Genomic DNA, 25766 nt, shown 5'->3' on the forward strand with positions numbered 1-25766 from the left:
TGGTTTGGACACTAGCCTAAAAGTTAAAAGACCTGGGTTTAAGTCCCTCATCTAGCACAGATATCCTGTGTGACCATAGGCAAGTCACTTAGTCTCTCTGTGCTTCAGTTCATCTGCATATGAGGATAATAGTACTTCTCTGTCTCACAGGGGTGTGAAGATAAATATATTAAAGATTGTGAAGTACTCAGATACTGTGGTAATGGAGTGGGGGGACACTTAATAAGTACATAAGATTGTCTTATTGTGTCCCACATTTGAGCACTGAGGACTGAAAGACTCCACCCTCTGAATAAAGAAAAGGGGTACTTGTGGCACCTTAGAGACTAACAAATTTATTTGAGCATAAGCTTTCGTGAGCTACAGCTCACTTCATCGGATTTATGCTCAAATAAATTTGTTAGTCTCTAAGGTGCCACAAGTACTCCTTTTCTTTTTGCGGATACAGACTAACATGGCTGCTATTCCGCACCCTCTGAATGTCTTCCTTTTTCATCTTCCCTATTTTTCCATCTGCTCCTTATAACTATGTTAAAAGTTTACTGTATATGTATCTTGAAGTGAATTTAAGCATGAAATGTGCTAGATTTACAGACTTGGGGCTTTAAATCATCTATCCATGGAACAGATATAGCACATGCAGCAGCACACAACTTGTCCACACAAGCCTGGCAGTCTGCATCAATACTGATTTGGAGGATCTATAGTATATAGTTAATACCAGGTAGTTTAACACCCATCTTTGGCTACTCTTCTGATATTGCCAATAAGGGCAATTAGGATTTTCTTATACTTTCTTTCTTATAGAAGTATAAGAATTAGATAAGTTAATGGAGGATAGGTCCATCGATGGCTATTACCCAAGATGGTCAGGGATGCTCTGGATGTGCCTAAGGTTCTGACTGCTAGAAGCTTAGGGACTGCCAGGAACTGGATGATAGGGGATGGATCATGCAATAATTGCCCTGTTCTGTTCTTTTTCTCTGAAGCATCTGGCACCAGCCACTGTCAGAACACAGGATACGCTAGCTGGAGTATTGGTCTGACCCAGTATGGCAATTCTTATGACATTCTCTCTCTTGCCCTAAAGTTTAAACAGGAGAGACTGAGAGATGCCCATACATAAAAATATTCCTCTAGTGGTTGGAGCACTCTTCTGAGAGGTGTGGGAGACCACTGTTCAAATCCTTTCTCCACCTTTAAGCAGAGTGGAACTAACATGGGTCTCCCTGATAAGTGCGCTAACCAGTGGGCTAAAAGTTATAAGGTTGGCACCCTTCCCTCGCTTAGACTCTGAACAGGGCCAAATCCGTGAGGTGTGCTCAGAACATGCATGCCAGCTCAGGCTCTGCAGGGAAGATATGGGAGCAATGCCTATTTTCCCCCAGTTTGTGGATTGTGCTGGGCTTCGGAGGGAGATATAACAGTGCGCATATCCAGAGGCAGAATCTTAGGCACCAAAGGAATGTTTACCTTGAAAATTTAGGAGCCAAGCGAGTTTAGGCACGTACAGGGAGTGGAAGTTTTGTGAATCGCAGTGAAGCCTAAAACTGAGACATAGGCACATAAATCTGTGGTTTAGGTATCTAAGTACCTTTGTGAATCTGGGCCTAAGGCCCCTCTTCTGCAACGAGCACCACATGAACACAGGGTTCTGCCCACATGAAGCTTATTGCAGGACCAGAACCTAAGTAAAAGCTGAACTAAAACTTCAGGATTTGGACCTTAAGTATTGCAATCCATAGAGCTAGTTTTAGTATTTATTTTATTTAGCAGTAACACCAGGAACCTACAGGCCTGTATCCTGGCTTTAGCACTAAGCATAAGGCTTGAGGTCTATGAACTTTGAGACACATAAATGGCCCAACTGTCACCCCTAACTTTTGGGGAACTGGGAATAGATTGTTTAAGGGGGAAGTTTGTACAGAACAACACCAGGCAACCACAAGAATATGAACAAACACCAGTTTTTGGATATTTTAGGATAGGAACATCTGCAGATGTCTGACCACAAGCGTACCATGGCAACAAAGTGACAGATATGATGATAAATTGAGATTATTAATATACTAACCTATAGAAGAAGGTCACCTCAACATTAGTAGGGTGAGGAAATACAGATAAAGAAGAGGGAAGAAACCTCTACTGAATATGCATTGGCATAGTGGTGTCAGCATAACATATTATTAAAGTTGTATCCCAGCCTGCATACAAGAGGAGAGAGAGATGTAGCCTTTGGGAGGTGCCAGGATGATGGCCACTGGTGATGATTAGGAAGGTGATGAGGAAGATAATGGTTAACATTTCAAGTTTTTCTGCAAGGCATAGTGAATATATGGCTGTTCAGATGTGCATTCTTTATTTTCTCTCTCTACCTTGCTGGGTCAGAATTTTTGTGACTTTGCTAAATGTATTAATAAACTATTACAAATACAGAAGGGTTTCTAAAGTGTGAGTGTTGCAGCTGTGCACATTGTGATTTCCAACTGAACAGTAAGTTTAATAACACTGGGCCTGATCTTGGGACAAGAACTTATCAAATTTCAGAATGATAACTCGGAATTCTTAAGTAATCAATATAATCAATACACAATCCATAGATCAGCCTACAATATAGACATCCTTTTACACTGTTTTACTGTGAGTTAACCTTGGAAACTGGGATATATAATGAGTCACCTTTTATCCTGGCTGCGTGTAACAGTGGGCTAGGCCATACTTGCACAGAGGCCCTCAGTAAATTACTCTGTAAAACTGGAATAGTCATGTACAACTATGAAGTTCTAAAATTTCGTACATTTGTAAAGTCCATTAGAGTCCTAGGAAGGAAGGTGTTATATAACTGCACAATATAATCATCATTTGATAACCTGTCTGTTCATCTCTTTGGGGTGCCAGCCATAGGCCACTGTCAGAAGACAGGATACTGGGCTTGATGGACCTTTGGTCTGACCCAGTATGGCTGTTCTTATGTTCTGTTCTTATAATTATATAAATAAAAACAGGGACTGTAATTGGCCCTGAAGAGTGACAAAAGATAGCCATTCTGTATGATTGCGTTGCTATCTGTTGAGATAAGGTGGCAACACTATGCCATCAGGAAGTGGCAATCTGGTGACACCTTGCCGATGTGCTACCACATGGTATGTGCACAGAGAGCCACAGGTATCTTTTCTATCAAGCATCCATAACAGTGGTGACAGGATGACATGCTCTAGCAAAGCAGCAGGATGACAGGTTTCAGAGTAGCAGCCATGTTAGTCTGTATTCGCAAAAAGAAAAGGAGGACTTGTGGCACCTTAGAGACTAACAAATTTATTTGAGCATAAGCTGTGGTGAGTCAGCTTCCGATGAAGTGAGCTGTAGCTCACGAAAGCTTATGCTCAAATACCTTTTTCTTTTCTTTCACCAGGATGACGTTGCCCATGCAGGGACCTGACGTAGTGGCTGATGTCGTAGAATGTGGTACGATGACGTCAGGACAACGTGCCTTTAGGGCTTCTTTTCCCCTTGGAACAGTCCCACCCAGGCCTTCCGTGGGGATTTCCGGCAAAGACTACAGCTCCCGGCATGCCCTGCGGCCCGCCCGCCTCTGCCGCGCAAGCCACGTTGGCGCATGTAGGCCCTGCGTCGCCTCCCTGCCTGGGCGAAGTTTGAAGTAGGTGGCGCCATTTGCTTCCCTTTCTCCCCGGCCAGCGGAAGCGTGGGCGGTGCCTAGCCCCTGCCCCGCCCCCTGAGCTCTGTGGTGCGCTCGCGGCCTCGGGGAAGATGGCGCTGGAGGCGCGGCGGATGGAGCAGGATGCGGAGGACGGGGAGATCTCGGACTCGGACTCCGACATGCCGGCCAGCGTCTCGGCCAGGGGCCCCGCGCCGGTGAGGGGAGGCCCCGGGGGCTCGGCCGTCCCCCTGGCAGGGACCCCGCCGCGGCTCCTGACCCAGCCCCGGCTTCCCGCCACTGCTGCTGCCCGGCGGCCGGGGCGGGCCTCAGGGCGGGAGACGCCCGCGCGGTGCTGGGGGAGCCCGAGGGCACGCTGCCGGGGCGGCGCTGAGATGCTGGGGGAGGTGGGCTGGGATCAGCTCCCTTGACAAACCGCCTTTCTCCCCCTCCCCCCCCCCCCGGGCACATCTCCAGTGCGGTCCTGGTGTGCGGCACAGTGAGCCTGTGTCCTTTGCCGGCAGGGAGCTGCTGTTGCTGTGCTTTGTGGGGAGGAGGATGGGAGATGAGCAGTGGGATTTGTTGTTAGGAATTGCGGGGTGTTTCTCTTCGGAAGAGATATCGCATTAGTAAATAGTGATTTTCATGTGTATATTATCAGACCATATGAGAAATATATGGTGGTAGGAGTGCAGAAAAGAACTGAATAGGATAATAAAGTGTACTAAATTGTAGATATAATAAGGATTTTTATTCTCTCTTGGTACAGATATATGTAGTTTTGTCTTGAGATGTGCACCAGGAAAGGAGCATGTAAACTACAGATGCATTTTTAATGCATAGGGCTATGCTCGCCATGTTTTTTCCAAAGACTTGTGCTATCAAATAGCCCTTTAATTCAAAGCAGTTATATATTTTAATACAGTGGTAAGATAAGCTAAAGAGTCTCTTTTACTTCTGTTGCTTTATGCCAGAAAATAATTCAGGTATGTTACTGAAAGAGTGTGTGGGTTAAAGAGAGGAATATATTCATCTAAATATGGAGGGACAAAAGATTATTTTAAAGATTATCTTGTTTTTTAGGAGCTCTTGTTTTGATCATTTTTGAAAGAACTGGAATTACCTGTAAAGGATGCTAATTTTACAGTGATGGCAGCAGTATGTCTTGTGATTTGCCTGTGACTAGGAACAAGAAGTGGGTTATATTATCTATTCTTTACAGATACCTTGTGTAACCTTGAAGATGTCTCAGTTTACCCATCTGAAATGGAGAATCATCAGTGGGTATTCTGAATGAGACTTGGTGTTAGTAGGGTGCTTTGAAGTTCTCGGATGAAAATTCTAGTTTAAAAGTAAAGTATAGCTAGTCTAGTTTGTTTTAAAATTATTCTCACATGAATCAGAATTTAAATTAGTCTATTATTGAATCTAATTGTAATCAAATTGTCACGGTAGTATTTTTAAAAAGGAAAGCTAATTGAATTAATACAAAATGACTTTGCCATTTCAGAAACCACATGATGGCAACAGTTCCACCAAACCTTTCCAGACCTCCATTTCATCCTGTGCACCAAGTGTTCCTTATCGAACAACCAATGGTGTGGACTCAAGTGATGAGAGCTTCTCTGATTCAGATGATGATGCTTCTGTGTGGAAACGGAAACGACAAAAATGTTTCAACCTCCCTCCTGCTAAACCAGAGCCTTTTCGGTTTGGCCAGAGTCACCAGAAGCAAACTGTCGTAGGGGGTAAGAAGATCAACAATATTTGGGGTGCAGTGCTTCAGGAACAAAATCAAGATGCAGTGGCCACTGAACTTGGAATTTTAGGAATGGAGGGTAATATTGACAAGAGTAGGCAGTCTGAGACTTACAATTACTTATTGGCTAAAAAGCTGATGAAAGAAACTGACCAAGATGTAGAGATATTAGACAAAGAGCTAGATGAATATATGCAGGATGACAAAAAAACAGTGTCAAAGGAGGAAGAAAATGGACAAGGACTTCTCAAACGGAAACGGCCTGTCAAAGACAGACTGGGTGAAAGACTAGAAATGAATTATAAAGGGATGTATGAGATTACTGAAGAAGATTCTGAGGAAAAAGTGGCAGATGAAATTTCTTATCGGTGAGATCTTATGTTCCTTTGTTCATTAGGTTATGTAAAAGTTATTGAAGGGAAGAATAAGACTGTGTTTTTGTTGAATGCTTGACTGTTTTAGGTGGCCATGTTAAACTATGAGATAGGGATTTGAATGGCTTGTTCAGGTTCCCAGAATCCTGAAACCTTAATGCAGTATTATTGGTGGGGCTGATAGCACCATTTTTCATTAAGGTTGCCCAGCTTTTCCCATTATAAGACCCTGTTTTCAGTTGGTTAAAGTTTGTCAACTTCATAAACATTTCAGCTTGAATTTTCCATGCAAAGTGTCAACCTGAGGCTGAATTTTTTTTTTAAAACGTCAGCCCAAAGTGTTCAGCCATTTCTGAGAATGAGGCTAGGGAAAAAATACATTTTGCCCATGTTGAAAAATTGTGGAAACCTTTTAATTAAATAGCTCTAGTGCCTTCATCCACATATGCTTCAGAGCAGGTATTTTAAATTTGCCATGGGGAGCATCATTTGTTTCAGACATGAGTCTTTTGCCATCCTTGGGGAAACCTGCCCAAATTTGGCTAAGTTACAACTCTTTGAAAAATTGCAGTTCACAAATGCTCAGAAGAGATTTAAATTTTAGGAGCTAAATGCCCTCAAAGATTCTGTCTGCACTGGGCATGCTCCAGCCCAGGAACGAGCAGGACTTTCCCTGCAATTGCCACTCTGGGCTTCTCTGAGCTGTGCCTATGCCAGGTCCAGCATCTGATCTGGGAGCCTGTCTCTCCTGTGCTCTTAAAGATTCATCCCCGCTGGTCCCAGGCAGCGTGGAGGAGGAAGACACCCGATTTGAGTGCAACTGAGCCTAGAGGCTAGCGAGGACTAGCTGGGTAATGAGATTGGGAGCCAGAGATCATGGTATGGGGAGACTGGGACTGAGAACCATTTGTGGGGAGATGGAGGAGAGATACTTCTGGTGAGGAGCCTTGGTGGGTGGCAGTGTGAGGGCAGTTGGAGGTCAGAGTGGCAAAAGAGAGAAAAATCAAATGAGGCAACAAAGAGGAGGGAACTCAGACTGGGATGAGAAACCTGATGAGTAAAGACTGGAACTGGCTAGGTGAAGAAAATGGGACTGTGATGAGGCGCAAGGGATGGGGAAAAGACAGGATTGGGACAGGGACAGGTCAAAAGGGATGGAGTAGAAGGGGTAAAGCATAGGGGACAACCTACTACTGCTCTGATACTTCCTTAGCTCAAGTGACAGAGGTCTGTGCTGTGGAGCTAAAGGTTTTGACACTGCTGATGAGCATTGTGGGTGTCAATATTATGCCATATGGTTGAATTTCGGGGTTTTTTCAGTTTGCCTTTTTAAAAACCTAGGCAATTACACAAACTGTTAGAAGAATATTAAATTTGTAAATTCATGTACTCAGCAAATAGTGTCGATGCCAATAGCAGGGTTCTTGTTCTTGTTCTTTATTTCAGGCCCCATTCTATGTATGCATCATAATACAGTCTTTAATTGCATGACAACATACTATTTTTCCCTTAGTGAGCACTGACAATCCTATGCACTGAATGAGGCAGGTGTCCTATGGGGGGTGAAAATAGTATGTGATTATGTAATTATCATACAAAATTATTTGTATTATGCATACAAAATTGCTGAGACAGTCTTAATTCTGGCATTTCCTAACTTTTGAGGGTTTGACTTTGCAAACTTAACAACATTCCTTTAACGTTTTAGTGTGTAATAGTAGATAGTTTGCATAAACTTACCATTATGGAAAGTAACAAAAACCAAAACTGATATAGACAATAACATTGTATACAAAAATGTATACTAATTATTGCCATTGCCTGTTCTTACTAAATATCTTCTGTTCTTCTGAATTTTGAAAAATTATAGTACATAAAATGAATTTTAGTTCACAATAGATGTTTAGAATCCCCAGTTTGGCATTTTATGGCTTTATGGGTAACATCAATTTGTGTCATTACATTTTGTGAAGTTGCACTAAAATATGCTGAAAGTCTGTTTTCCTCCATTTCCGTGTTTAATACTTGTCTTTGTAGGAATTGTCATTCTGAATCATACCATTGTAGAAATACTAGTTATGTTAGGTAGTTTACATCTCCATAAAAAACTGCTTTAGTAGTAGTTTATAATTTGGGCAAATTATAAAAGCCTTAAGCATGTGTATGGCTTCAACCCCATCAGTAGTTTGCTGAATTCAGAAACTACTTGTGTGCTTGAAGTTAGGGAGTAGGTTTTTGCATAATCAGGGATTTGGTCATCATAATGTGATTTAAATCAAAATTTAAAATGTAGTTTCTTAATCTAGAACATTGTTCATTTTCCAAATGTAAATAGACCCACTCAGATTATACTAATAACTTCTAAAATCTGATTTATACCTCACCATGAAGTCCTGTTTACTTTTTGCATTTCTCAGCCTGGACAGTGAAAATAGACTGTCCATGGCTCTCAAACTTTAGCAACCCGAGGACCCCTATTTTGATTTAAAATTTTTCATGTACCCCCCCAAACCGGCTCCCAATTTTCCCCCAGGGGTGCTCAACTCCTGCTCGAGCCCTGCCCCCACTCCACCCCTTCCTCCGAGGTCCCACACTGCGTGCCTTTTTCCGCCCCTTTCCCCGAACATGCCCTGTCCCCATTCCTCCCCCTCCCTCCCAGGGCCTCCTGCATGCCACTGAACAGCTGTTCTGCAGTATGCAGGAGGCCCTGGGAGGGAGGGGAGGAGTTGATCTGCAGGACTGGTGGCCCTGGACACGACTCTCAGACCCCCTAGAGTACTCTCATAGATCCCAATTTGAGAACCACTGGACTAAGTAGTTTGGTTTTCAGTACCTTTGTTAATAGCATAAAGCTTCCTTGTTTAAATTGTACATACTATAGGAGATATTTAAATCTACAAAAACTGTTTTCAGTTAACTATTTATAAAAATTAATAAACATTAGATTTTACAAACCCTTAATTCCACCTTGATCACCTTGATTGATCGGTACATCAGGAATCCCTGAGCGATCCACTAGCCTCAGCATCCCAAGTAGCTGGGATTACAGGCATGCCACTGTGCCCGACACAAACCCTCAATTAAAAAAAAATATATACATAAACTATAGGCCTGAACTACTATATTGTGTCCCTTAAAAAGAAAACTGGATTTGAAAGGACACAATCATCTTGATCATATTTATCTAAAAACTTTACATGTATTTAGTTACAAAGAAATTAGGATTACTGTATCTGAACTTCTTTTTTCATGTGACCGCACTTCACGTACAGTTGGTTTTATGATTTTTCATGCATAGTTAATGAGCTGTGATGCTGCAACTACATGTGCATGGGCAAATGCTTACTGAAAAGACCTTACAAACATCAGTAGTGAGGAAATAGATCTTTACAAAAATATTTAACGATACTTAAACAAAACGGGGCATGTTGTTGTTTAAAGATTGAGCTGTCAGAAGTACAGTATTTTGAAATAAGTTTAAAAAACTGAGTTGACAGTACAGATATTTAAGGAGAAAATCTGCATGTATCTTCAGTTTTGGGTAACTAAAGCTTATCTCCTACAAACAGTAGCATTCATAACATTACTCATTTGAGTAGCCCCATTTAAGTCATATGCTTAATTTTATTCATGTAAGAAATCTCATTGACTTGGGGGGGGGTTGCTTTTTTAAGGCTTCGAGAACCAAAGAAAGATTTGATAGCCCGAATAGTGAAAATAATTGGAAATAAGAAAGCTATTGAACTGCTTATGGAAACAGCTGAAGTGGAACAAAATGGTGGACTCTTCATAATGGTAAGAAAAATGCTTGTTTGCAATCTATCTTCATATTAAATACTGTTCCAGTGCTTTCAAAAATTTTCTCAGATTCAAACTCTGTCCTCACCATGGCCTTCATTCCCATCGCTTTTCCATTTGATCCATGAAGACAATCAACAAGTAAACATTTAAATAGATCATGCTTACGTAGACTTGGCCAAATAGCAGTTTTTGTTATAATTTTGGCTATTTATTTTTAGGTGCTTTTTTTTTTTCTTTCAATGTAAATTTTTGCAGTTGTGGGAAATTATGGGAGTGTTAGACCACGGGGACGGATGTGGGGGATGTCAGACAATAATTATTTAGACATTGAGTTAAAAAAAATTAGCTTTAGAACAGTTAAAATTGTCATCACATTTCAAATTGTCAATATCACATTTCAAAGTGTACAAAGTAAATATCCTTAAATCAAACTACTGAGTTCTCAAGCAACATTTTTCTTTCTTTGCCCATCTATAAATTTCAGTTATCATCAATGGAAATATTTTTTGTGGGTTTGTGCGTGTAAGATGAAATTGACATTTCCATCATTTACAGATAAAAATCTAATCCTTCAGAGCCTACATATGAAGTGTAATCAGGCTTTAGAGTAAACACTGCATTGAAATAAATGGAGTTGAGAGTTCACATCTTTTAGCTATTGTTTCAGGCAGTCAGCAGACTCAGGAAGACAATACTGGGATGTTGTCCTCATAAAAATGAGGGCTAGTAACTTTTTATTTTTATAATGAAAGCTTTAGATTACTCCGGGGGGGGATTCTGCACAAAAAAATTAAAAATTCTGAGCACAATATTTTAAAATTCCACAAAAATCTGCATATTTTATTTGTTGAAATAACACAATATAATCATATCAGTTTCAATTATTTTGGTAATTTATTTGAAAATACCTATCAGCAAGTATGTCTAACAATACAGACCAAAAAAATTGAGGAAATGTGTTTTTGACAAATAGATTCCTTATAGGCATATTAAAACAGAACCTTGAGTAATTCATTTAAACTAAAATACAGAAATGTGTTCCCTGCACTCCTCAGTGCAAAGGCGTGGGGGAGTCAGGAGTAATGAAGGAGGGAGAGGAAAGGAGTCTGAGAGTGAACCTGGAAGGTTGTTGGGTGTGGGTGAGAGTAGTACAGAACAGTTTCTTTTGGGGGGAGGAGGGCTTATTAGGGAGTTGGGCTTCCCCCATATAGACCCTGGCTGACATCGAGCTTCTCTTATTCAGCCAGGCACATTTGCCCTTGTCCCCATGTGTCTCTGCACCTCATGTGGCTCTAGAGCCCCACTCCCACTCAGCCTCTGGTTCAATGCTGTCACCCCACTAGCTCCTGAGCCTGCATCCCATTCTGTCCCTTCCCATGAGCCCCACTCTGCCTCCTAACTTGGCTCCATAGGCAGGCTGCTGTGATGAAAGCAGGTGGCTGCTAGATGTTATTGGCAGCTGCTGTTCTGACACCATAGCAACCTCTCGTGGGCAAAAGGCAGAACTGCAGCACTCCTTGGGAGAATGTATTTTCTGCAGGGGAGAATTCTGCACTGGACATGAATTCTGTGTGTGTGCAGTGATGCAGAATTCCCCGAGGAGTATTAGATTTTATAGTATCTGAGCCTACCACATAGGCCACGAAGTACATTAAGCAGGTTGGGAGTTGGATAGTACTGGCCTATATAAACGTTTAATCTGCATATCACTAGATGACAAGTTGACAGGCTCAACATATGATTTAGGCTTACTCCCAAGTACAAATTTCTGAATGTAGTTTCAGTAATTCTTCCCTGCTTTGCTGCCTAAGCTTTCTAGTAAAGGGAAGGAAACTTGTAAATTTCACTTTACGGTCCCATAGCAGCTACAGACTTACAGCTTGTTTGCATGCCTGTGATGAGAGGAGATACAGATGACTGATTTTTTGGGAACATACCCTGCTAAGTATAGGCTTTCTTCTTGGCTGTGGGTTATCAAAGTTTGTAAAACAATGGAGCTTTGGGAAGAGCATAATGTATGCATAAGTAACTTTAATCATATATTTTTGGCAACCACTCTTGATAATGAGACATAACCCATTTGTATCTAAACATTCCAGCTAATGAACTAGTCTTCTCTTAGGAAGAGATGCTACCTTAAAGGATTAAAGCATTTGCCAGCTCAAATGAAAAAAAAGAATGCAACTCCTAACAGTACTTACTCCTCATACTCTTCTGACAATGAATTCTGTTGTGCATGTGCCACAGAAGTATTTTTGACAACACCTAAAGAACATCTCGTAGTTGCTGCTGGTTTCTGTGTTAGGGTTGTATGCACAGTCAGAGTGATAAGTGTATATTGTCTCTAGTTATTTTTCTTAAAACGATTAAAGGTAAATGCACTAAAACAAATTTTAGTATTAGTATTGACATTTGGGTTGTTCTTGATTTATTTGAAAAAATTGGCCTCTTTATGATATAGTGTTTAGGTGTTTAAACAGTATAAAGGAAAGAGTAAATTCTATTATTGTTAGCAATATATTAAATGTCCATAATTTTCAGGTCTCAATGTTCAGCTCCATTCATGCTCTAGTATGACACCATTGCAACATGCCGCTGTTGATGTTATCTCAACCACTGAACTCAACTGGAACATGGAACTATTGTGCAGGGAGGGAGGTTTCAGAAGTGTTTTTAACATCTATCATACCTCTTGAGACAAAAATGCTAACTTTGCTAAAATTAAGCATTTGAGTTGTTAAGTAAAAGAACTCTGCAGAACCTAATAAGTGAGATTTTAGAAAGCAATGTACTGAAGTAACTGCTCACATTCCCATTACAGAAAACCATTGAAAGGATCTGAACATCTAATTTCTTAGACTGTTATGGTCTTTGAAAAATATAAGTAGTTATGACAGAACTTAGAATCTCATAACTCACTTATCCAATTATACAGTGTCCTATAGGTCCGTTGGCCACTTTGGTAGATGAAGCTCAAAAAAGAAACTCTTCAGAGTTGGAACTGTCTTCATAATATGCTTGTGCAGCACCTAGCACAGTTGGGCCTGGGTCTCTGGATGCTACCTCAGTACAGCACCTAGCACGTACGGTCATAGCACTTAACTGGGGCTCCTGGGCACTACCAAAATAGTATTTTTATTATTTATATTTTGTAAAGAAAAGAGTTGCTCCAATAAAAATTAAGGGAAATTTTAGATTTCTTAAATGACAATTATTTTGAATCTGTTTTAGACTTTTCGTTTTGAATAATTTATTTTTCCCTTATGCAGAATGGTAGTAGAAGAAGAACCCCAGGAGGAGTTTATTTAAATCTGCTGAAGAATACACCCAGCATTACTGGAGAGCAAATCAAGGTAAACATGTTAGATTTTAAATCATAATGACTAAAGTAAATGAAAATCCTTCTTTGAAGAACTAATCATTTTTAGAGTGCTTTTTTTTAAAGGGAGGAGGGTTAAACTAATATGAAAACATTCATTGTGTCAATCTGTAACTGCGCGCACAAAAAACTGTTAAAAAGACATTAAGGGTGCAAGGTCAAGGCCTCAAAAGTTAGTGAATGCTAGTCTCCTTAATTCAGCTGCTTACAGTATATATGTGGAATGACTATGGGTCTGTTTAAATTGCAGAGAAATCACACTTTGCTGGTTGGTCATGGCATAAATAGCAAGTTTTGCAGATGTTTTCATACGGTATATGTACCAAAATACTGTACTACTGTTACGTTTGTAAGTGGCCCAGGGATTCTCAGTTTTTTTTTTTTTTGTTTTTTTTGGGCTCAGATCCCTTTTGAAAATATTACAGGCTATGACAATCTGTCTCCGTTTCTCCCCCCCCCCGACTCCCCCCAAAAAAGAGGCTCCTCCTACCCTATACCGTACCACGCTTACTTCTGCACTGATGCTGGCAGCAGCACTGCCTTCAGAGCTGCCAGCAGCAGCACAGAAAGGTAGCAATACCATGACCCCCACCTACGATAGCCTTGTAGACCACCCCACCCCCTGCAGCCCTCATTTGGTTTAGGACCCCCAGTTTGAGAAATGCTGGTTTCCCCCATGAAATCTGTATAGTATAAGGTAAAAGTACACAGAACACCAAATTTCATGGGGAGACCAGATTTCATGGTCCATGACATGTTTTTCATGGCCAAGATTTTGATATGGCCCTACTTATAAAAATCTTTAATTATACGATCACATACTATTTTTTTCCACAGAACTCCAGCCTCACTTAGTGCACAGAATAGACAGTACTCATTTAATGAACAGTTGTTCAGTAGTTAGTTTTCTCCTCATTGTTCAATGTGTGGCCACATGGCTTATTTACTACACGTTGTTCGAATCCTACTTTAAGACAGAATTGTTAATTTCCTTATGGAGTTTTTTTTTATGGCCTCATCACTGTAGTATTGAGTGCTTTTCAAATATTAATATTTATTTTCAAACACCTCCTCAGATGAGGGGGAATATTAGTCCCATTTAACTGATGGAGAGCTGAGGCAGAAAGAATAAAGTCAAAAGAATACACTAATTTTGGGTGTCCAATTTTGAGACACCTAGGACTTGATTTTTCTGAGTTCTTAGCATTGTGTAGCATTTCATATGTTCAAAACACAGCTCCCAGTGACTTCACTTGCATCTGTGAATCTTCAGCATACCTGCAAATCAGACTTAGGCTCATTTTCTGGGTTCCTGACTTGAGAGGAACACATAAGTGACCAACTATGAAAGCTTTGGTTTAAGTGATTTGCCCGTTACACAGGAACTCTGTGGTAGAGGCAGGGATGGAATCCAATTCTGCAGAGTAGCAGTCAACTGCCTTAACCTTGAGACCATCCTTTGTCTTCCTACAGTTCCCTGCCTCTTTTTCTACACCCCTTCCAACTTCTGCAACAAATGCAGCAGGGATACTACAGGCAACAGCTTCCTTCACTGCACAACCCTGATTCCTCCCCAGAGCATGCTCCATCCAATGCACTGAATGAGGCAGGGGTATTGTGATAAAAATAGTATATAATCATGTAATCAAAGACTATATTATGATGCATATCTAGAAGGGCCCCAGAAATAGTCACACAAGTGACCTTAGTAGCTATCTTTCAAGTGCATGACTTTACAAACTTAATTATGTTCTTATGCAATTTTGTGTGCAATTTCCTAGGTTTAAAAAAAAAAGCAAACTAAAAAAAACCCCAAATTTATCATGCAGTATATTGACACCAACTCATCAGGAGTGTCAGAACATTTAAATCCACAGACCTCTGCCATATGACCGAACAGTAAATGGTAACAGTAGTAGATAGGATGACAATCTGGACCAGTACTAGAAAAGGACAAAACATATATTTTGGCCCTTAGGCTTCACAAATATTTATTGACAGCAGAACAATAAAGGGTTCCATTCCAGATTCTATAGGGAAGTGTTCTCTAGTGGTCACAATCCTTCAACTCCTCCTCCACCGCAAAACCTGACCCCTTTTGCTCCTGTCTCCTCCAATCTGTCTTCATGCCAGTCTTGGGTCGTATTCCGTCACCCCATCCCACAATCTCTCCAGTGTCTCATCCCAGATCTAATGTCAGTCTTTGTGTAACTGATCCCAGTTTACACCCTTCTCCCCCTCCAGTCTTTTCATGCCAGTCACAGCCTACCACTCTAGCCTCTACAACTGAGCCCTAAGCTCTGCTGGCTCCCACTCCCAGTCTCACTTTCTAAGTTTGATGAGCAGTGAAATAATCTTGATGTTTTAAACTGTCATGTTTAGGTTTCTGTGTTAATACTCCGTTTGAAATAACTGGAGCAGTTCACTTCTTTTTAAAGCTTCTAATTTAAAGCTACTGTTTCACCCTTTCTGCAGATTCATGCAGACAGTCTTGCAGTAGCTAATATTTAGTTCATATTTTCAAGGTTATTTTTCAACCCATATGAATTAGTGACTTTAACATAAAACAGACACACATTCTGGCGCACAGTTATATGGCAATTTGAAAACGATGGGAGCTGTCAAATATTTTTCAAACTGGTGGTTATTCTAATACTTAGATTCACAAAGCCAGCAACAAAACAGCTTCTACAACACCTTACTGGTTACACAAAAGCCAGAAATACAGCTCCCTTAAAGCAACCCAGCCTTGGGCTCCCACCCAGGCAGCCAAGTCAAATATGATGAGGATTACTGAAAATCTTGTTCATTATATAAAAGGTTCTTCCAGTCCCAAAGGATTGTACACATTGCTAACCAGGTCAGTGAATATTTCAGATCTTACCCAAAGACACGCTCACAACCAATTCTCACTAACTAAACTAAAATTTATTAAAAAAGAAGAGAGTATTGGTTAAAAGATCATTATACATGCAGATATGAATAGAGTTCTAAGTGCAGTTTCATAGTAGAGATGGTGAGCTTTAGAGCTTCAAAGAGTCCTTTCAGCATTAGTTCCATAAGTTATAGTCCAATATCAAGGTGACCCAGACTGGAACTGGAGACCTTAGTCTTGTGACTCAAACTTCCCCGACAAAGCTTAAGCAGATCTGAGATAACAGGATCAGGGCCCATGAGTTCTTTTTATAGTTCTCTGTCAGCCTCTTGACAGCAGGTATTCTTTGGGTGAAACATTGTGGCTTTAAGTAAAACCTCCTATTTCCTATGTATATACAGGTAACTAGTTGCATTCATTAGCATAAGGTAATTATCCATTCAGCAAACTTATAGACAGTTTACTACAAACTTCAAAGAGAAATATAGACAATGATATTATTACACCCAAGTTCCGTCTAAATGTTAATATCCCCTTTTTGATCTCTGAGTCAATAGAATATAGTAACAGGAACTGCTTGGTTACATTGTTAACCTCTAACAAGATAAAGGTAACCATAGACTACTACAGTCACTCTCTTCTTCCAGTTCTCTAATAATACAAATTTACGTTTCAAATCTCTAGTCTATTTAACATGGATTTGTTAGTTATTTATAAGGAATAGCCCTAATTACCATTTATGTACTTTTCTACTGTCTTTAAAGGTTGAATTTGGGTCACTTAGCCTGCTAAGTGACTTAACCCTTCCTTGCTTAGTGGCAGTTATTATTTTAAAGATTAAGAAAGGTAATAATATTCATGGCTAGGTATGTAAGACTTTTTCACTTGTTTTTTTTCCTTAGCAGTTATAAGGCAAACACTTGCATAATCAGCATATTAAATAAATATTTTCCTCTTCAAGGAAATCTTCTATGTTGAAAACCAGAAGGAGTATGAAAACAAAAAAGCTGCTAAAAAGAGGAGAATACAGGTTCTAGGAAAGAAGATGAAACAAGCTATTAAAGGGCTCAACCTTCAAGAGTATGATGATGCATCTCGAGAAACTTTTGCTAGTGACACAAATGAGGCCCTGGCGTCTTTGGATGATTTACAGGAAGGACATGGTGAAACAAAGCTGGATCCGGAGGATGCTATTGAAATTGATAATGCTCATGATCTGGAGATCTTTTAGTCATTAATGGACTGGATACGTAGGAGAACTAAATCTCTGACCCATTAAATCAGCCTTTTATATTATACTTCTCTGACTACTTGTTTTCATAAATTGCACAAGTAAATATGATTGGAAATATTTGTATTTTGGAGATAACTTGATATAATTAGTTAAATATAAGTGCTTGGTAGAGGTGTTATCTGTCCTATTTTATCAGTCTGGTCATCGTGTCCTTCAGAAGATGTTAAAATGTTTTAGATAATTCCCTGTCGTACAAAGTCTGTTGCCGATGATTTTCACTTAGTTGGCAAATTTGGGAATAAACTCAGGGCTAGCGTTTAAACAATAAACCATATTTAATCTGTCAAAGCTAAAAAGTCATACTCAAAAAGGCGCTGCTTCTAAATCTAATGGGTGAGAAAAAGCATTTTGCTAATATAAAATACATACTGATATTAAAGGTCCTATATTTTTAATATGGCAAAGCACTGAGAAATATTATTTTTATAGGACTAAAAGTCCTGTAAAACCTTCTCTGGTGGGTTTGCTCAAAAGCAACTAGGTTACTGCAGTCTTCACTGGCTTAGGTAACAACCTATTTTCTCAAAGTAATCAATGGTGGATAGTACATTAGGCGTAACTTTATAAAAGGCTCAGGTCCCTCCCATTTCTTATGATGATGAACTGAGCTGGCTACCTTTTTTTGTATACAGTTTTGCAATATTTGGGACATAAGTCATTCAAACCATTGTTCTGAACTTCTATTGATCATGATGACTGATCTTTTTGCTGAATGGGTCAAATGCTAATTTGAGATTTCCTTCAAGGATTTGTCTGCTCCACATTCTGTATGCATGCAGAAACAAAAATTAGGTTAAATTTTTTGCATGATTTCTACCTTTACAATATTCAGAGAATGTGTAGAGAGATTTGAGCACAGGATTGTGTCAGGAATTTTGAGTTCTAATCCCATCTGTCACCTTGCCTTCTGTTTCTTTTTTTCCCCATCTGTAAAATGGGGATAAAACCTACCAAGATCACAAAGGAGTTGTGAGGGGTATTTAGTTAATGTTGGTAAAGCACTTTGAAGATGGTATAAGTGCTGAGCATTCTTTTTGTTTGGGATATAGCAGAAGAACTTGAGTGTGCTAGATTGTTCATGCAGCATGAACATATGACATCTTAATGTTAGTTACTTAGAGTTGGGTATTCAGTGAATGCACATTAGTTCTCAGTCTAAAATGTTTCCAAAACAAAAAGCCTGATCCTGTTGCCCATCCAAAACTTCCATTAATTTCAGGAGAATACAAGAGCAATAGAAAAACAATATACAGTAGCATCCATATGCAGTTCTGTTTTAAAATGGTTAAATTCAACATATTCCAAAATATCTGAAGTTTAGGAATAAAATCTATAGGAAGAGTATCCATAAATTTGATCATCCTTCAACAGTAGTGGCTTGTGGAAGTGTATTTTGTATCTACTGAAAACGTATGGCTGTTTTCAATTATTTAATATTTAAAAGAATGAGAAATTTAGCATCCTCAGGACTTGTGTCCTCTGTTACCACACTTTTCTGTTTAGATTTATAGAGCCCATATTACCAAAAGTGAGTTTAGTGACTGTATACCATACCCAAAATTATTCGAACTTTTACCAACCATAATAGTGAAGTAGGAAAAAGATGAATGGAGTAGTTTAAAATCACTTGGAAACACATTCGCCTGACCTATAGCAAATAACATAAAGACACTGCATTTGTTAGATCTATCTAGGAGAAGAGAGTGGAAATTTCCCATATTTGGCTCAGTTTACAGCTGTAGAGTGCAAAAAAATAAAATAAAGATTACAGCTTTAAAATTTTTTGGTGGTGCTTGAGTTTCTTTAAAGTTTTTCCAGTATTAACTGCACAAAGCAATATGATCGTCTCTAAAAACGGATTAGAGAGCAAATTTTTTTACAACTGAAAAACCCACCTGGGCTGGGTATTAATATGAGGATGAGCTATCTTCCCTACTCTGGCTTTAATCGTTATTAATTACCTAACAATTTGGGCTCAGGCAGTGCTTAATTTGTAATGAAAGAGGTGCAAGGGCTCAAGCAATTGTTTTACTTTCCTAAATGAGGCAGCAAGCTCCGAGGGGGGGATTCATGCCCCTTCCCCTGGAAGCCTCGGGCAATGCCGTCTCCGGAGCAAGCCCGGCCCTGGCTTGGCAGAGGCAGAGGCGCTGCTCCGCGAGCCGCAGCCGGGCCGCCTTCTGGAGCGTGGGCGGCGGCGTCACAAAGGCGCCCAGGCCAGAGCGGCCCCGGCCGGGGGAATCGGGAGTGAGCTGCCGCCGCCGCCGCCGCCATGGTCTCCGTCGGGACCAGCACGGACCTCAAAGGGTGAGGAGGAGGAAGACGACGGAGCTGGGGCTGGCGCGCCCAGCAGCTCCCTCACCCCCGTGCGCGCACATCCCCCCCCCCCCGGCACTCCCGTGTCTGCTTTTGGACAGAGCCAGCTCGAAGGGGGTCACCCTGCTAATCTCTCAAGCCTCCCGAAGTGCCATCAGTCACCCCTCGGCTGTCCCGCCCTCCCCTTCTCTGCTTATTCCCTCCCACGTGTCTGAGGGAGCGGGTCCGCAGAGAGTTCAGACTGGCAGCTGCCAGGGCTTTCCCCAGACCAGGTACCTTCCAGCCCAGTGGCTGGCCCTGCCTCAGACTGCCTGGTGTTGGCAGGCACCCCTTGTTCTGTGGCTTGTTTCTAGACTAGATCGTTGCCGTCCTCAGGGCAGGAGGCATCTTTGCCTGGGAAGTGCCAGGCAGGCCCCTTGTATCCCTGGGCTTACAGACAGCAATACCACCATTCTCCTCTGCCCCAATGGGCACCCTGCACAAAGAGTAGAGCACCAGGACCACGCTCAGCCAGATGCAGATCCCAGGGTCCCACCACAAATGGAGGACTAACTCACAAACTATGCCCTTCTTAGCCACTAGCTGGGCCAGTGTACAAAGCCAGCACTGCTCCTATCTGGTGTGTGCAGGGGGGTGAGGAAGACATGCAGTGATTGGAAGCATAAGAAATCACACTTCTCAATTTATGTGATCAAATTAATTTCTTTACTGTTTTGCTAAATACCAGAAGAAAAAAACATTTGTTGGTTCAGCATAGTGTCCCAGGAAAACATGACATTTCAGTTAGATGATAAGCTTGTCTGGCAGTAAGGGAAGAAGCAATATTTTTATTAATTATAATTATATTAAAGACTTTCCCCCTCTATGGACTGGGTTGTTTCAGTAAATAACCCAACCAAGTCTTCTGTCCTAACACTGCCGCACAGTCTTTTTAAAAATGTTTTTTCCCACAGGCTTGTTCACTGCCATTTGCCAAAGTTATCACACAAACATGGGATGATTCCAATGCATTATGTGATGCCCTGGAAAGAAGACATGAAGAACAGGAAATTCACTTTAAAGGTAGTGGGACCAGAAAAATATTTCCTCCTGTTAACAATATAATAGTGGCCTAATTTCCAAAGGTGCTGGGCACACACAGTTCCCATTGTCTTCGCTTTTGAAAATCTGGCCAGGCAACCGTATTTGCTGTTGTCTCTCCACCATCTTGCCGCTGTTGGTGGAAGTACATTTTACTCTGTAGCTTGTGCCATCAGAAACAAACTCCCTGTGTTCTGAATTTCTTCCTCTTGACTGTGCATCTCATATGAAATCTCAGCTGAAATATGTCTTTCCTTCCTTGATGACAGGTTTCAGAGTAGCAGCCGTGTTAGTCTGTATTCGCAAAAAGAAAAGGAGTACTTGTGGCACTTTAGAGACCAACAAATTTATTTGAGCATAAGCTCTCACGAAAGCTTATGCTCAAATAAATTTGTTAGTCTCTAAGGTGCCACAAGTACTCGTTTTCTTTTTCCTTCCTTGGCGATACCTCTCAGTCCTTCTTTCTCCCTCTCTCTCCCTCTGTACAGGCATTTAGCAATAGTGATTACTGAAAGATGCAATACAAAATAGGTAGGCTAAGTAAAGTCTTAACAAACTGAAGATTGACTAAAGCAACTCCTTAGAAGGCACATTTGAACTGGATTCTGAAATAAATGATGAGCTAGTGGAGCTGTTGGAAGGTGGGAATGTATTGTGCTTTTTTGTACGTGTGAAAAGGTGGGCTGTGGCATTCTAATTTTCTATATGTAATGGATTCTGAAGATGTGGTTCTATGGGATACCTTGTAATAGCGGTGAGAGGAGATAAGGCAGAGATGGTATTGAGGCAGTTGTGTATATGAGTGATATTGTGAACATGCTAATGGATAGGTCTGCATAGATAGATGTAAAAGTAAAGGATTTGCAGGAGCTGATGATGCTAGGATTACTACTAATGGGGACAAATGGAAGGTCTGAGTTGAGAGCATAGGGGTATGTCTACACTAGAAAGGTAAGTGAGCCTATTAGATCAACTTACAGCCACCGCAGAAATTACTATGGTGGTGCATGTCCACACTACCCTCCTTGGGGCAGTGATGTGGGTCCTCACCAGGAACACTTCCACAAACCTAAGAGGAGCAGTATGTGGAGCTGAGAGCCCGGTGTCTCAGCTCTGTTGGCAGCTCCCTGCCAAGAGCCTGGCTACCCTACAGGCTCCTGTCAGGCAGTGCTCCCTGTTCCCCTCCAGAAGCAGGGGGAAGCCCTCTGGGCTTCTCACCCGGTTCCCAGCCAGGAGCGGTGTTCATTCTTGCCCCAGCTCCCAGCCACCCGGCTCTCCAGGGAATGGGGGACAGCTGAGCTCTAGCTACCCGGCTTTCTTGTCATTTTACGTTTCCTGCCACAGACACTGTTTTGCCGTAACTACACCTACATAAGCCTTGCACCTCTCATGGAGGTGGAGTTATTATGTCGGTGTAGTTGGGCACTTACATCGGTGGGAGGAAGGCTGTAGTGTAGATACTGACATAATTAGGTCGACGTAAGCTGCCTTAACTCGACTGAACTGTGTAGTTTAGACCAGCCCTAAGTAGAAGAGGTTGAGATGTGTTCTTGAGGATGTTTCACTTTCCCAAGAAAAGCCATTCTCTCTGACACGTTTTGTTAATGTGAAGCTGTAAGTTTATTTGGTCAAGACAGGCTACGCTATTAAAGGAATGAAAAGAAATATACAACAGAGCATGATCAGCATAAAAGTGGCAAAAAATGAACCAAACTGTATATTTTTGTCTAAAGCACCACATGCTGGGGTACATTTTAAACCATTCTCAAATTCAGAAACATTTAGACCCCTAAAATATTGAGTAATATATTCCTGCTTGCCACTATAATGTCACAGAAGGGACACTAGCTAAGGCTAAGTTAGTTATCTTACTACAGATGTTTATTTTCAGTCATTTATAGCTTTCTCAAAATATTTCCTTTTAGGCTTAGATTTGTAATTCTTTGTTTCAGCCTTATCGTAAATTTAAAACAAAAAATCTGTTGAGCCTTTCTAGAACTACTAAAACGAGGAAAACTGTTTCCTTCTTTTAAAAACTTTCTTACACTTTTTTTACATGCTTGGATAATTCAAGCATTATTAATTGTTTTAAGCTTCACACATATGTAAGTCCTTCTTGAGAAGGGTGTGCTTTGCTAATCAATTTGCAAAGTTAGAAATAATTCAAATAATGAGTTACATTCATATTCCTTGGGCTAAGTCCCAATCCTGCAGACAGGTGAATATACTTTACCTATGACTGTAATCCCTTATTGAACTCATTAGCTACTCCCATCGATAAAGTGACTCTAGGTCATAAGTGTTTGCGTGATAGGAGCCTAACCACTACAAAGTCTGATCTTTCAGAGAGGCATAGCATACAGAAATAAATAGAGAGATGTATATTACTCAAATACACTCAAGTGAATGATTATGTACATATATGAACATTTAAAGAAATGTATCTGTGAAAACCTATAGATATGCACAGATGGGAATGTGTACCACATGTCTAAAGCTCAATTCTGGTGTGGATTTGTCTGCAGAAATCAGGAGTCTGGGTGCACAGTGTCAATTCATTACTGCCTGACTTAAGTGCATGCAAATGGGAGGCCCTTTGAAAATTTGGCCTAGAGCAGGGGTGGCCAAACTGCGGCTCTTTTACTCTAAATGTGCGGCTCCTGGAGCCCCCCATGCCCGCCATTTTCCACCTACCAGACTGGGGTAGGGGGAAGCTCAGGACTTCTGCCCTGCAACGGGGTGGTGGGGCTAGGGGCTTCTGCCAGAAATAACTGGTGCCTGCTGAGAAAGGGGGCAAAATTTAAAGGTTCGCACCTCCCACCCCCAACAGTATGAGTCACTCCCCACCAGGCACACTTCCCCTCTTACCCTCAAGCTGTCGGTCCCTTCACCTCCCACATGTTAGCTTCCAGTGCAGAAACAGTAGCAAACAGCTGGGAGCTGCAAGGAGGGGCCGCTGCTCTCCCTGCTGCTCGCTGCTGCCTCTCCCCATGGCTGCAGCTCCCAGCTTGCCAGCTCCAGCTGCCATGTAGGGAGGGGACCCGTCAGCACCATGGGATTGAGTGGGGTCAGCAAACCCGTGGCAAAAATCTGGGGGGTATGTGATCCCACATGCGTCCCCCTTGCATCGCCTCTGGCTTCTGCCCAGTGGGGTGGGGGGTCTCGGGGCTTCAGCCCCCAGGGCACACCTTCCGGGGCTTGGGGCTTCAGCAGGAGTGGGGATTAAGCCCCAAACCCTGGCAGGCATGCCCCAGCTCTCAAACTTCTGAAGATTGTCATATGTAGCTCAGAAAGTCAGTAAGTTTGGCTACCCCGGCCTAGAGTTTTTGCTTGGTTTTTTGGTTTTTTTTTTGCTTTCCTCTATTTACTGAGCCATCTGTTAATAGGTTGTTTTTCAGTTAATAGTATAATTGTTAAAGGAGTTAGTTCAGGCAAAAATTTTCATAGGCAACCATTGGAATTTCTTTACCCAGCATGCAGATGTTATTGGGATATATACTGGTGCCACAGAAGATAGTCTGTTTCTGGAGCACAGAGAAAGACTTTGCCATGGAGAAGAAAGAAAACACATACGGGAGAAAATTCCTCAGGAAATACTGATTGCAGATATTCCCATACATTCTCATCTCTCCAGATACCAGAAGTCTGTGATTGCTCATGGATGGAGGATGAAACTCTGACCTGCTTTTTCCCTCAATACAGTCATGTTTGCGCTGTGTAGGCTATGAGGTTTAAATCTGCTGCAAGAAAACACAGTGTGATGCATTTTTTTTCTTTAAAATAGAATTAACATGTTTTTAAAGCTGATTAGATGTTCTATTTGAAATGAAAAATAATTTCTGTTTGCAATTTGACCTGCATATTTTTGATTAGGGAAGAGAGAATCTCAAAAGTTTCAGACTTCCCAGTTTGATTTAGATAAGCATCATAGAGACATTTGGATGCTTATCTGAAGTTTATACAAACCTTTGGACTCTACTCAGCTTTCCACCATCATCTCCAAGAGACTGGTATCAACCCCATTCCTTATCCTCTTTTGTTTTCTTGGAGAGAGTCCCACTGGCTGCCTACCAGCCCTCCTACATCTTCTGAGGGTGACTAGCTAGCTTCCATCTCCTGGCTCTTCAGGTGGCAGCTAGCGGTTCACTTCCCCCTTCCTTTTGTTTAGGTGATAGTTGCATTCCTCCCCCTACCTCAAATGTGTGGGAAGATACTTTCTACTAGGTAGGTAGCAACATCAGGATCTGGAAATTCTCCAACTCATACTGTTGCAGCTGTTGCACTTGATTCAGCTCTAGGTCTGAATTGCTCTAAAGTAATCTATAGTAAAAAGAAATTCCCATTATTGGCTGAAGAAGGAATTCCGGGTTTACAAAGCCACTGAGATCATGGGGAAGTAAAGGAGACAAAATTTGGAGAAATACTAAAGGGCCATCAATCAAAATAGGTGCTGAAAGGCTAAACAAATATAAATGGAAATAAATAAATAAAATACATAAATGAGAACAGTTGCCATACAGGAGCTCTCTGTATGGAATCAATTCCACTTGTCACTCAAGAACAGATGACATTAAAATGATTTAATTGAATTTTGCATTTTAATGGCTCTTTATTCACAATTGCTTATTCTAAAAATGCCATAGGTTCAAACTTCAGAGGGTGAGAAATGGGGAAAAACAGAAAATGAAAAACCTTTTAAATTTAAAAGCTGCTAAGTATTTATAAATGTTCTGGGATACAGAACACACTTTCCGCATAACCAGAAAGAAAGACAATTAAAAAATGTTTGGCTTGCCATTTTTATATGCTAATAACATTTTTTTTTAAATAAATTGGCATGTAATTTAAAAAATATTGCTCTCTTCACAAATGCACTTTGTTTCAAATTGTGATTAAATGTAACACTTTGACACTTTCTGCTCTGGGTTGAAGAGGATCCCGCCACCCTGACTAGATCAAAAGCAGAAAGGAGCAGTCTTCAAAGCCTAAGTACCTATAAATTAAAATATAAAGTCACCATGAGCAAATGAGCAGTAGAGTTTCAAGAACATTTTTATACATAGTTAAAAGGTGCTCAGTATTTTTTGTCTAGAAATATTAATCACAAAATAGTGTTTTTCACCCTAAATGGTTCCAAATCTGAAATACTTTCATTTATAATTTATTTTTAGAAAAAATATAAATTACATTTTTATTGCTTATGGCTTTTCCTTCAGCGCTACTGTAGTTGTAGATA

General features: G+C 40.9%; 2 protein-coding genes across 2 annotated transcripts; both read left to right on the plus strand.

Moving 5' to 3' along the window:
- Positions 1 to 3524: 3524 nt before the first annotated feature.
- PHAX (phosphorylated adaptor for RNA export) lies at positions 3525 to 18920 on the plus strand. The gene is made up of 5 exons (XM_038403274.2): positions 3525 to 3873; positions 5166 to 5782; positions 9463 to 9583; positions 12859 to 12942; positions 16805 to 18920. The coding sequence occupies exons 1-5, from the start codon at positions 3769 to 3771 to the stop codon at positions 17072 to 17074; spliced, it is 1197 nt and encodes a 398-aa protein (XP_038259202.1). The 5' UTR covers positions 3525 to 3768; the 3' UTR covers positions 17075 to 18920.
- A 282-nt stretch (positions 18921 to 19202) lies between these two features.
- Positions 19203 to 25312, plus strand: TEX43 (testis expressed 43). The gene is made up of 3 exons (XM_038403581.2): positions 19203 to 19441; positions 20404 to 20512; positions 24004 to 25312. Exons 1-3 carry the CDS (start codon positions 19407 to 19409, stop codon positions 24208 to 24210), a joined length of 351 nt encoding a protein of 116 aa, XP_038259509.1. The 5' UTR covers positions 19203 to 19406; the 3' UTR covers positions 24211 to 25312.
- The last annotated feature ends 454 nt before the right edge of the window (positions 25313 to 25766 follow it).

This window comes from Dermochelys coriacea, chromosome 5 (genome assembly GCF_009764565.3).
Source record: "Dermochelys coriacea isolate rDerCor1 chromosome 5, rDerCor1.pri.v4, whole genome shotgun sequence".
NCBI classification, from domain to species: Eukaryota; Metazoa; Chordata; order Testudines; family Dermochelyidae; genus Dermochelys; species Dermochelys coriacea.

What these genes read in the sequence shown, in the direction of transcription:
- PHAX (XM_038403274.2), top strand. Translation starts at nt 3,769, where the DNA reads ATGGCGCTGGAGGCGCGGCGGATGGAGCAGGATGCGGAGGACGGGGAG. An exon ending in GCAGATGAAATTTCTTATCG is followed by an intron (nt 5,783 to 9,462) that starts GTGAGATCTTAT and finishes TGCTTTTTTAAG; the next exon opens with GCTTCGAGAACCAAAGAAAG. An exon ending in ATGGTGGACTCTTCATAATG is followed by an intron (nt 9,584 to 12,858) that starts GTAAGAAAAATG and finishes TCCCTTATGCAG; the next exon opens with AATGGTAGTAGAAGAAGAAC.
- TEX43 (XM_038403581.2), top strand. Translation starts at nt 19,407, where the DNA reads ATGGTCTCCGTCGGGACCAGCACGGACCTCAAAGG. An exon ending in ACCAGCACGGACCTCAAAGG is followed by an intron (nt 19,442 to 20,403) that starts GTGAGGAGGAGG and finishes TTTTTCCCACAG; the next exon opens with GCTTGTTCACTGCCATTTGC. An exon ending in ACAGGAAATTCACTTTAAAG is followed by an intron (nt 20,513 to 24,003) that starts GTAGTGGGACCA and finishes TTCTTTACCCAG; the next exon opens with CATGCAGATGTTATTGGGAT.